Genomic DNA, 12,983 nt, shown 5'->3' on the forward strand with positions numbered 1-12,983 from the left:
AAATATTCAGATAGTGTAGTAATGCCTGCCATGATAGAGCTTCAAGGGAGGCAGCATATTATAATGGAAAGATTATGTCCTTTAGAGTCAGAGAGATCTGATTTCAAATTTCTGCTCTACTACTTACCAATTGTGTGACCATGGGTAAGTTACTTAACTTTATTTGGGCCTGCAAGACAAGATTCAAAATACTTATCTTGTATGTTTGTTGTACCTGGAGCCTGTTTCTCAGTAACTGATGATAAGAAACAAAATTAGCAAACAAAAATCTGAGGAAGGGAGCCGGGCATGGTAGTTCATGCCTATAATCCCAGCACAATGGGAAGCTGAGACAGGAGGATTGCTTGAGCCCAGGAGTTCAAGACCAGCCTGGGCAATAATGTGAGACCCTGTTTGTACCACTGCACTCCAGCCTGGGAGACAGAGTGAGACTCTGTCTCAGAAAAATAAAAAAACCAGCTAGGCCTCGTAGCTCACGCCTGTAATCCCAGCACTTTGGGAGGCTGAGGCAGGTGCATCACTTGAGGTCAGGAGTTCGAGACCAGTCTGGCCAATATGGTGAAACCCCATCTCTACTAAAAATACAAAAACTAGCCAGATGTGTTAGAGGGCGCCTGTAATCCCAGCTACTCGGGAGACTGAGGCAGGAGAATTGCTTGAACCTGGGAGGTGGAGGTTGCAGTGAGCCAAGATTGTGCCATTACACTCCAGCCTGGGCAATAGAGTGAGACTCATCATAAACAAACAAACAAACAAATAAACCTATGAAGAATGAAAAATAATGGTGAGAAAAGTTACAGAGAAGACAAGGATTTTGATAGTAGGGAGAAAGCTGATGGATTTAGCAATCTTCATGACTTCTGAAAGTGTATTTTAAGAGACAATAAGGATGGACAATATACAGTGCAAGTGTTTATAGAAGTGAAGACCCGATGATAATAGAAGCAAAATGCCCATTATCTGGAGTTGTTTGGTAATGAAATCAGTGAAAATCGTATCTGGAATTCTTTGGTTTAAAAAAAAAAAAAAAAAAACCAGAATGTTAAACTTGTGTGAGAATAGCAGACTCAAGGAAAACAGATGTTGCCAAGATCTGGAAGACCTCTATGTCTCTGAAGATAAAAGGGAATTGAACCCAATACATACTTCAACAAACCTGTAGGAAAGATGGTAATGCAATAAATCAAAATTGACAACTTCAGTTTATTCTTTGTACTAGTGTCACCTATATTTGCAAGCCCTTTTAATATCAGTGTTTACTTTCTCCAACTTTCTATTTTTAAGGCATCTCACACATGAATACCTGTAATTATGTGCAGAGCATGGAGCTAATGAGTACAGTGTTCATGTAGAGGTTAATTGGCTTTGTAGAGAGAAAAGTTCTGTTCTGTGGGCCTAGACTGTACTTTTAGTCTTAGAAAGTTGTTTAAAGATGTACCCTGTAAGGTAAAAGTGGAACCGGGAAGATCACAGATGGCTTAGGGCCAACTAACAATGATTTAGAAACATCATTCATAGTACGTTGTTATTAATGGTAAACACGACAGGCATATCTTATAGAAAAGACAATACGTTTTCCATTTTATTCTACCATTGTTTGTAAAGGACCTTAGTTGTTAAAATCTCAAAAGAAAATAAAATTAGCTGGTTTGTGGTTTTGCTTACAAAGAATATGGCCTGAGATTTGTACAGTTTAAGTGTTAATCTTGTCATTAAATGTTTGTCACTCATTGGAAATATTTACATGTTCTTTTCCATATATTATTTCATTTAGATTGAATAAAATATTGGGAAATATCCTCAGGGATAGAAAGAATGCTATTATATAATCTTTTGTAATTTCGATTTCCTTTGATTATGAGTTATCCCAAGAGGGTTGAATAAAGCAGGCAATTACTTGAAAATTGTCTTTTACATTCCACAATTTTAATATCATTGTGATTTCCTTGTTTAAAATAGGAACATTTAAATTCTACTGGGCTTTTCCTAAAAATGAAAATCCTCTTGAAAGGCGAAACATCTAATGAAGAACTCCTTGAAGGTATGATCTCTATATGTGAAGAGCACACCATTTTGAAACATCACTACAATTTGTTAAATATGAGATCTTTTGTAGTATACTAACAATAGGTGTAATTTGATGGTGGCTGAGAAGGAAAATGATCACCCAGGAAAGGGAAAATATTGTCACCCAGGAAAAAAGAGAGAAAGAAGAAAAAATAGTAGCAAATTTAAAAGGTTTTTTTTTTTTTTTAAAGCCGAATAAAAGCAATCAGTTTTCTTTTAGTCCAGCAGAGAACTGTAGCTACCCAGCCCTTCTGAAGTTGTCTACCACCATGAAGAAAGATTACTTCTTAATGGGAAAAGCCTTTGTAATTCTGTGATTTTTATAATTACTTGTTTATAAACATTGCTATTTATTTTTCGTAACTCTCCAAGGACCAGAATGTATGCTGCACAAGAGTGGGTCATTGGGCAAGTCACTTAACTTTGCTTTGTTTCTTCATTTAGTAAAAGAGGTGTTATTATTATCTACCTCATCATGTTGTTTTGAGAATCTTATGAGAAAATGTGTATAAAGCATTTAACACCATACCTGGTGCATAGTGTGTAATATATGTTACCTATTACTGTAGTTCTTATTATTACTGTTATTACTACTATATGGATGCATTACATGAAGCAAAACTATGCATACTAGCCCTTAACATTTCAATTTTGTTTAGTCATAAAAGCTATTTATTCTAATTCTTTTAATGTTGTACATGCTTTTTAGTAATCTTTAGAGGCTGCATTATTTGTACTATACAAAATTATATGTTAGTATAGTTACTGATAATCCAAAAAATAATAACAATTTGTTATAGTTAGAACTATAATTCAATTTGGCAGTAGCCCTAAATTTAGTACTACTGAATCTTTCATTGGCCTCTAGAATTTTAGCCAATCACTTAAGAGACCTCAGAAGCTCAAATGTATTGGGGATTCTGCATCTCTAGGCAACAGTATCACCTCAGCATACACAGGTTGAAAAATGTTAGAAACCAGGAAGACAACTCTACTTTTTTGCATTGGGGGAATAAACAAACCAACTAACCAACTGAAAGAATACACTTACTCAAACTAAGACAACACAGGAAGACCAGAGAGATTATTGGAGTCACCAAGTTGAAGTAGATTAGTTTGAGATGATAATTCCTCATGACAGTGTTTATCCAAATGTAGGTAAGAAGCAGAGTTTAAAATGAAATTGTTCTTTATTCACAGATTGTTTTTACTTAACTCAATCTAGATACTCCTGAAGTTGTAATGTCAGTCATTGTTTGATTACAGATTAGGAGGCTAACCCAAATCCAAGTTTTTTTGTATTTAAAAATACTAGATTTTTACTTTGTTGCATTGAAAGAATATATGAAACTTGCATTTTTATATTCTGTTTGTTGCTTTGCTGGTGAAAATACTTTACTCTTAAAATGGTCAGCCTAACTGCTGGCATTATTTCACTGATATTTTTTGTAGTAGAAAGATTGACATTTAAAAATAAACATTTTTCATCATGAAAAGATAGCACATAATAATTTAAGACATTTTTGGAAAACACTAAAAGTTCTCATGGTCCTACCATCCACTAGAAGCTCCTTGACAGCAGGAATTTTTGTTGTGTTTTATCCACTGCTGGGTTCTCAGCACAAAGCACAATGCCTGGTACAGATAATATGCTCATTAAATATTTGTCAAATAAATAGAATCTAAACACAATCACTTTTAGAAATTTGATCACTTATTTCCAGTATTTTTTCTCTTATTTTGCTTTTATTACAGAATTGTAACTGTATAGTACATAAAACTTTGCTTTCTAATTTTTCACTTACTGATCTTATACATTTTTCATATCAGTGTATATTCATTTTTTCCATGTTATTTCATACTCAACAATTTTAATGGTTGCACAATAGTTTATTGCTACCCTGTAATAGATATACAGTGTATACTTCTTTTCTATTATTATCATAATCTACACTGCTTTTAATATTTTTGTTCATAAATTTTCCCCATATTTATTCCAGGTGACTTTTCAGAAGCACAATTTCTCTAAGGGAATAATAATAGCAGCTGCCATTTATTAAATGCTTACTAAGTGCTGGGTTCTTTGCTATATAATTTCCATACATTACCTCAGTTAATCCTCTCAACAACCCTGAGAAATTGGTGGTATATTCTCCATTTTACAGGTGACAAAACTAAGAGCTTAACTTGCCTATGGCTATACAAGTAGCAAGTGGTTTCAAATTTAGATCTGTTTGACTTCAGATAGCAAACTCTCTACCCCAGTGTTCTTAGCATATAGTATTGCCAAGTTGCTTTTCGAAAGGATTGCACCAGATTACTTTGCTATCTGTGCAAGAGTGCCTGTATCATGACACTCTCCAGCACTGGATGTTAATACTTTAAAAGAAGATTTTGATAAATTGTTAGGCAAAACATGGTATATGGCAAACATTTAGTAAGTAGATTTTGAATAGAGGACAATTATTGAAAATAGCTAAGCTTCCTCAAAAATGAAACTGATAATAATTATTTCATTTTTTCATCTTGTTAGCTGTCATGGAAATACTACATCTTGACATGCCCTTAGACTTCTGTCTGAACATTGCTAAACTGCTGATGGATCATGAAAGGTACAGAATTGATTTCCCTTTCTCTAAAGACTGACAGTTTTTGGCTAGGCACCGGTGGCTCACACCTAGAATCCCAGCACTTGGAGAGGCTGAGGCGGGAGGATCCCTTGAGCCCAGGAGCTTGAGACCAACCTTGGCAACATAGCAAGACCCCATCTCTACAAAATATTTTTTAAAAAATTAGCCGGCATGGTGGCATGTGCCTGTAGTCATAGCTACTTGGGAGGCTGAGGTGGGAGGATCTCTTGAGCCCAGCAGTTCAAGGTTACAGTGAACTATGATCGTGCCACTGCATTCCAGCATGGGCAACAGAGCAGGACTCTCTCAAAAATAATTTTTAAAATTTAGTCCCTCCTTCATGCTAGCCACGTATCAAATCCAAATAGCCGCATGTAGCTAATGGCTGCCCTATTGGACATTACAGATTTAAAATATTTCTATTATCACAGGGAAGTTCTATTGGGCAGCACTGGTTTAGACCCTCTATTTCTTTTAATACAGACAACATTCAAAATAGCTCTTTTCTGGCAGCTACATCATGTGGTTAATTTCCTGGACTCTTGAAACTATATCTTTACAATGTCAGTTGCTCTTAATGCCTCATATCCTCGACTTTTATGGTTAAGTACCCATTAACCATGCTTTACAAACTATTAAATTTCAGCCTGATTGCTACAGCCTATTTTTTCAGTTGTTCTGATCTTTGTGAATTTCAATTTTATCATGCAATGTATTAACTATTCCTCCCAGTCTGTGTCATCTTCAAATTTGGTATTGCCACCTGTCTTCATCTAATTCAGGGGTCTGCAAACTTTTCTTACAGGGTAAGATATAAGTATAAACTTTGGGCTTGTGGGCCACACAGTCTCTGGCACAACTAGTCAACTCTGCCGTCGTAGTGCAAAAGTAGCCATAGACTAATCATAAACAAATGTGTGTGGCTTTATTCCAGTAAAACTTTATTCATAAAAACAAGCAGAGCAGCTGGACTGCAAGCCATAGTTTTCTAACTCCAGATAGTTTGATAAACAGGGCAAAACTGAGGCCAGAACCTTCGTGGCAGCATGGATTAATCTCCAGGTTAACATCAATCCATTAATCGATACTTTTTAGTGTACAATCGTTGAACCTGTTATAAATCCACCTAATTATACAGCCAGATGACCTAATTTCCTTCATCTTGTTCACAAAATTTCATGGAACTTAATTTTTATTTTTTAAAGTTTTGGTTGTTTTTAACCTTCCTCCTTCCAAAAAGAATTTGAAACTTCTTCTATTCAAAGCTCTGAAAATTGAAATAGAAAATCAAAACCCTGAAAAGGAGGAAGCAAACATGCAAAACACAATGGCTAGTATAGTTGCCGTGGTAAAGCATTCAATTTAATAGTAAACTTTCTTGCAGCCAGGGAAAGGGGGCTATGTGATATTTTATACATTTTTCATTATTAAATAACAAAAGCTAACATTTACTGATACTTGCTTTGTACCAGGCACTATTCTAAATTCTTTACATTATAAATTATGAAATACCTCTAAGGTAATTTGATTAACTCAATTTTGCAGGTGAGAAAAATGAGGGTTAGATAGAAAAAGTAATTTGCCCACAATTGCATAGCTAGGAAGGAGCAGAGCGGAATTTAAACATGTTTGCAGAGCTCACACTTTTTACTACTGTAGTAGAAGGAATACATTCAATACTACGTTCCAAAGCAATTAATCACTAGAAAAAGTTTACAAAGTGGTGGACTATGGGCTGGGTGTGGCGAGAGATGTGTTGCATATAGTTGAATTATTTGCCAACATTTAACATTCAGGAAATTTCACATAAAAATTTGGTTTTCTATATATATGGTTTTCTGATTTCTCTTGCAAAAGTTGAAAAATCTGGAAACAATTGGCCGGTATTTCCACTAAGCAACGATCAGTTGGAGCTAAGTAGCAGTTGCCACCTTCATACATAGGGCGTGTGTTCTCCAGTTTGTCACAGTCCCCAAAATTCCTTATTTTTTCCCATATGTTGTACATCAAGTTGTCATTTATCTTTTTTTGTATGTTATTATTATAGCAGATATAAGAGGAAAATAAAATATGGCACCCACATCTCTATCCAAAGTAGAATGAAAGCTAGACTGAGAAGATGTTGCAAGAAAATGGAAAGAATAAATTCCTTTCTGATAGAAGTAAAAAAGATTCTGTGTTTAATATGCAAAGTGTGTTTGCATCAATGAATACAACCTAAGAGCCCATTATAAAGCAAAATATAGTACAAACTACAACCAGTACCTAGAAAATCTGTGTAATGAAAAATAATTCAAAAAGAGGACTGAAATTTCAACTGGGTTTATTTTGGAAAGTGAATAAAATAAGCAATCCTGTTGTAAAATGCAGTTATGTAGTTATATATTAAAGGAAAAGATTGCCCAGGCATTAGCTCTTTTACAGATGACAGCTTTACAAAAAAGTGTCTACTGAGTCACACAATGTATTCTTAAGTTTCAAATCCAAATCTAACCAGAAATGCTGTTGTTTGGTACATTGAAGATACAGCTGAGAATTTATTGGACAAGTTACTCAAAAAGGGTAATTTATTTTTGGTGTTTTCTGTTCGTAGACATAAATAATAGTGCCCAGTAAAGCATATTTATTTGTGGTGTCAGTGAGAATTTTGATATGATAGAACTTTTGAACATGGTGCCTGTGTCTTAAGTTTAATGTAGACTGGTCAAAATAACTTAAGTATGACTACAGAAGCTATTTCTGCAATGGTTCACATAAGACTTGATATGATACTTAAATCCAAGGTGGCAGTGTTTTTAAACATAAAAACTTCAGTGTATTAATTGTATTAATTCACCAGGAAACACTGTCCTAAAAAGATAAAAAATGAAGCATGTATATAGTAACAATATATGTATACCAGATATTCTTATGTGGCCTCAACCGAGATTATTGCTTTTTTTGGATGGTTTGGATGCACAATACAATAGTTGCGTCTGCTTCTTGTAGATTTGGGGGCTTAGTTGTATGTGGTGTTGTCACAGGTTGGGTTGCCCTGGAAGCAAATTTTGAGAGGGAGGTTAACGTGAAGATAATTTATTAAAGTGTTCTTTCAGGATCAACACCTGTGAGGGGAAGGGGCTGCAGCTGGACTAATGGGAGAAGTTGGCCTAGGTATAGTCAGAAGGCCTCAGCCTTACTTATTGGGAGCTCTGAAGCTGGGATGGTCCCTCCGAATTGTCCTCAGCTAAGGTCAGAGGGCCGGTCCTTATAGCCCAATGTTGACTAGTCTCTGTATGCCAGTTACCCTGGGAAAGGAGAATGACGTTGGGTGTGGCAGCTTTTTTCAGCCTAGCAAATTCCTAAAGAACAACTGGGGAATAAATACTTCAGTTCTGAAGGGGAGTTTTGGGGATGTAGTGCAGCATTTATGTCAGGTGCTGAAGATATATTTTTTGAACTGTTGAAAGAATTCAACTTGTGCATGTCATCCAAGAAAAAATCCCTGACTCAGTTCAATGATTGACCTTTTTGGTGAATATGATAATCCATATAAACACTCTGAATCTTTCTCTGCAAAAGTGCTCATAAGTAGTTAGTTACACAGATGTAAAATTTAATTCACGTGGTCTTAGTGAAGTCATTTTTTGGGGAAATGCTTTTGGCAAGGAATAATCTGGCTTACTTTTCTGTGCTGAAATTGGTGTCCAGAGATGGAAGTGATTGCTTAAACTACGTATTCACAACTGTAGGTTTAAAGAGTGAATTCCAAAAAGGAAGTTTTCTGATTTCCAACATTATGGTAATGAAAAATATTGCCTATTTTGTCTTTTTCAATTAATTTTACTAATGTCAATAAAGAACTACAAATTGAAGAAATTGAACTGCATTGTAGTGTGGTACTGAATCCTAATTAGACAACTTTGGAATATCAGTATGTAGTAGACATTTGCTGCTTTTGGCCATCCATCATTTTATTCATTCCACTTTCCTCTTGATACAGTACCCAAATTTCCACTTAAGTATCTGCTTCTCCCTATCAGCCCATGTGGACATTGACATATTGGTGTAGAAGAAAGGATTTTAGCTTTCTATTTACAAGTCAACAAAGTAATCAATTTCAAAGGAAAATTTGATAAATTATTTATGTTTTTAGATTTCAAATTTAAAATATAGCTTCTCTTTTCCTACCTGTTCATACTATGTGTTAATGTGCTTATACCATCGTTCAGTTAATGATTCAGTTTAATTACATATCTGGCAGTGGATTTTTTTGCAGTCTGCTTCACTCATTTATGTTACATATTTGGCTTCTGTAGACAGTGTAGGAAGTTGCATTATATAATGGACAATGCTTTTAGTAATTGTATAGCAAGAGCATAAGTATATTTTACACAGTAAAGTTTTTTTTTTTTTTTTGCAATGAAAGCTAAGCATGCAGAACATTAACTGTTAGAAAGTGAATGAAGTGGCCAGGCGCGGTGGCTCATGCCTGTAATTTCAGCACTTTGGGACGCCGAGGCAGGTGGATCGCCTGAGATCAGGAGTTCAAGACCAGCCTGGTCAACATGGCAAAACCCCGTCTCTACTAAAAATACAAAAATTAGCTAGGTGTGGTGGCAAACGCCTGTAATCCCAGATACTTAGGAGGCTGAGGCATGAGAATCACTTGAATCCAGGAGATAGAGGTTGCAGTGAGCCGAGATCGTGCCACTGTACTCCAGCCAGGATGACAGAGCGAGACTCCATCTCAAAAAAAAAAAAAAAGAAGGTGAATGAAGTTCTGTAATGGACTAAGCTAATGTAGTTCAGACCTAGTTTTCCGATGATCCACCTTGATGCAAGGATAAAATTTTGAATATATAGAATAGATGGAAATACTATGTCTCTTAAGCGATTTTTTTTTAATTTCACCTTTTACAGTCAAGCTTCATTAGAAGACAGAGAGCAGACAATTCCAGGTTATATACTTATTAGGTCCTAGTAATATCTGGTACTATTTAAGGGAAAAGCATATGCTTTGGATTCTAGAAAAGCAGGTGAATGGCTTGATACTGTTATTGAGTCATTTTTCTGAATTTGTTAGATTATCAAACTCTCTGACATTAACATTTAAGTAAGCTTGCAAAAGATAAGATTAATTTGCTATGTCTTTCTCAGTGAATCCTTGTTGCTTTATGTTAGTGCTTCTCAAACTTTAATGTGTATATGATCGGCTGGATCAGCTGAAGATCTTGTTAAGGTGCAGATTCTGATTTGGTGGGTCTGGAATGGGGCCTGATCTGCAGTTCTAACAAGCTCGCAGGTGATGTCAATGCTGTTGGTCTGTGGCCCATTCTTGGAGTAGTATGGTTTGGGAATCCACTGCCTCCTAAAAAAAAAAAAAAAAAAAAAAAATCAGAACTTCTCCTGTCCCCAGTCTTCATCACCCCTCCAGTTATTCATAATTCCTGAAAGAGTCCTTTAATTTATAAGTCTCATCTACAAATTATCTTAGTCCTAGATGTAAATTTATTTGATCCAGGGGTCCTGAACACTTTTATGGCAACTAAGTTACTGTTACTCCTAACCTTGGACTTTAATCCTTTTTTAAAATTTTGTATCTATTAAAAAAAATTCTACAAACATACTATAACTCTAATGAAAATTTTAAAATAAAAAAGATCACATCTAACATTATTATCCTAACAATCTACTTTTAGTTTTTTCTTTCCTTTAACTCCTTATCAGTATTGGTGCATAATTTTTCCTAGTTATAATTTTAGCATTTGCCATTTATGTTGTTATTAGTGAAAGGCGTCAGCCCCCTGCCTTTTTTTGATGCTGATTAGGTAAGCTTAATCAGTTACTGTTTATTCCAGTGACAAGAATACTAAATCAAATAAACAAAGGGATTTTGAATTGCAATTAGACTACCAAGATAGAATCAGAAACCTAGAGATAGTGATCTGGGAAAGTCAATGCACCAAATAAAAATACAGAACAAGAATGTAGGAAATCAGATTGACATTTCCAAACTAAAATGAAGAAGAGAGGAGAGCAGCAGCAGGCTTGTGAAGTCAAGATCAGAATCCTTGGAAGTCAGATAAGAGATACAGGGAAGCAATTTGTTCAGGCTCATCAAGTAAAAATAAAGAAGAGAAAGCCTTGCATCCTAACTATTATATTCCCAGCCTTCATGTTGCATAAAGCCTGATATTGTTTTATTAATATAATAGGTTTTGAACACACTGTTGAATGTTATAATAAAATATTTCAGAGATATCTAGATTCTACACATTAAATGAGTTCCTGAAAAGTTCTGTTCAGAGAAAATTTGATATGGTATTATTTTTCCATAAACTTACACTATACAAATAAAATGATTTACCTCCAAAAAATATTTGACTCAAAGATATAATAAAATTATACTTAGGAATGTAGCTGAATTTTACGATTATATGTTTAAATGAAATACATTCTTATGGTAATGTAATAATAAGTACTTGAGGTGGGTTGCAGAAATGGCATGCTAGCTGAGTGAGATAATATCCTGACAATACAGAAAAAGAGATAGGTACAATATTGAAGACCTCATACTCAATAATAATTCCTTTCTGGGATAGATCTAAAAGGTTATCAGCCACTGAGAAATAAAAGCAAACATCAACTGACCCTTGGGATTTTAATTAATCATGTTCATTCAGATATTCCCATGTAACAGCCACTATCTGAGCTCAGTATTGGTAATTGTTATCACCCTAGATCTTTTCTCTTCTCCTGTTTCAGGTTGAGTATCGCTGTAATGTACTTTGTAGGACATTCGTTTTTTTGTTTTTGTTGTAATGAGCATTACTTATGAGTTTATTTTTAGGAATCATAGTTCCAGTCTGTAGGAAATGAAGGTGGTACAGAATACACACCCAGTTCCTGAATCTTCAGTATAGATAAGTTTTGTTGAGATAGATAAGTCTGTGGCTTTTTTCCCTAGCGGGATTGGTTTTAGGGTATTTGAGATGGGAAAAGAAGTTTTTTGTTTTTTTTTTAATTACTTCAACTTTTATTTTAGATACAAGGGATACATATGCAGGCTTGTTACATGGGTATATTGTACCCTAGTAGTGAGCATAGTACCCAATAGGTAGTTTTTCAACCCACATGCTCTCCACCTTTCCCCCCTCTACTAGTCCAATGTCTATTATTCCCATGTTTATGTCCATGTGTGCTCAATGTTTAGCTCCCATTTATAAGTGAGAACATGGAGTGTTTGATTTTCTGTTCCTGTTTCAATTTGCTTAGGATTATGGCCTCCAGCTCCATCCATGTTGCTGCAAAGGACATGATTTCATTCTTTTTATGGCCACATAGTATTCCATGGTATATATGTACTACATCTTCTTTATCCAATCCACCATTGATGGACAGCTATGTAGATTCCATGTCTTTGCTATTGTGAATAGCACAGTGATGAACATATGAGTGTATGTGGGGTTTTTGTGTATAATCTATTTTCCTTTGGGTATATACCCAGTAATGGGATTGCTGGGTCTAATGGTAGCTCTGTTTAAAATCCTTTGAGGAATCTCCAAACTGCTTTCCACAGTGGCTGAACTAATTTACATTTCCATTAATAGTGTATAAGTGTTCCCTTTTCTTGCAGCTTTTCCAGCATCTGTTGTTTTTTGACTTTTTAATAATAGCCATTCTGACTGGTATGAGATAGTATCTCATTGTGGTTTTGATTTGCATTTTTCTTGTGATTAGTGCTGATGAGCATTTTTTCATATGTTTGCTGGCAGCTTGTATATCTTCTTTTGAGAAGTGTCTGTTCATGTCCTTTGCCCATTTTTTAATGGGGCTATTTGTTTTTTGCTTGTTGATTTTTTAAAAAATCACCTTTCTGACAAGCTTGTTGATTTTTTTAAAGTTCCTTATAGATTCTGGAATATTATACCTTTGTTGGATGCATAGTTTGTGAATATTTTAATATTCTTTTGATAGTTTTTTCCTGCTGTGCAGAAGCTCTTTAGTGTAATTAAGTCTCACTTGTCAATTTTTGGTTTTGTTGCAATTGCTTTTGGGGACTTAACCAAAAATTATTTGCCAAGGCTAATGTCAAGAAGGGTATTTCCTAGGTTTGTAAAGGTTGATTGCTCTTGGAGAAAGAGTTCAATTTTCCTTACCTCATTGTGTGCATTGACATTCATTTTATCAACAAAATTTGTGCCTAGTGCAACATGTTGTCTGGGGTCTGGTTGTAGATACAAGAAATGTAAGAAACATACATTTCTCTAGTGAATTTATAGCCTACTATAATAAATTAAGCAT

The 12,983-nt window shown here is 35.0% G+C and overlaps 1 protein-coding gene across 2 annotated transcripts in view; it reads left to right on the forward strand.

Annotated features, from left to right (window-relative positions):
* Positions 1-12,983, forward strand: part of TEX11 (testis expressed 11) — a 330,215-nt gene that overhangs the window by 160,756 nt on the left and 156,476 nt on the right. For both annotated transcript variants that reach the window (XM_025372487.1, XM_025372486.1), the window contains 2 exons: positions 1,960-2,041; positions 4,601-4,679. In XM_025372487.1, the coding sequence (XP_025228272.1) occupies positions 1,960-2,041; positions 4,601-4,679 (161 nt within the window). The remainder of the gene's footprint in view (positions 1-1,959; positions 2,042-4,600; positions 4,680-12,983) is intronic.

Source organism: Theropithecus gelada, chromosome X (assembly GCF_003255815.1).
Source record: "Theropithecus gelada isolate Dixy chromosome X, Tgel_1.0, whole genome shotgun sequence".
NCBI classification, from domain to species: Eukaryota; Metazoa; Chordata; class Mammalia; order Primates; family Cercopithecidae; genus Theropithecus; species Theropithecus gelada.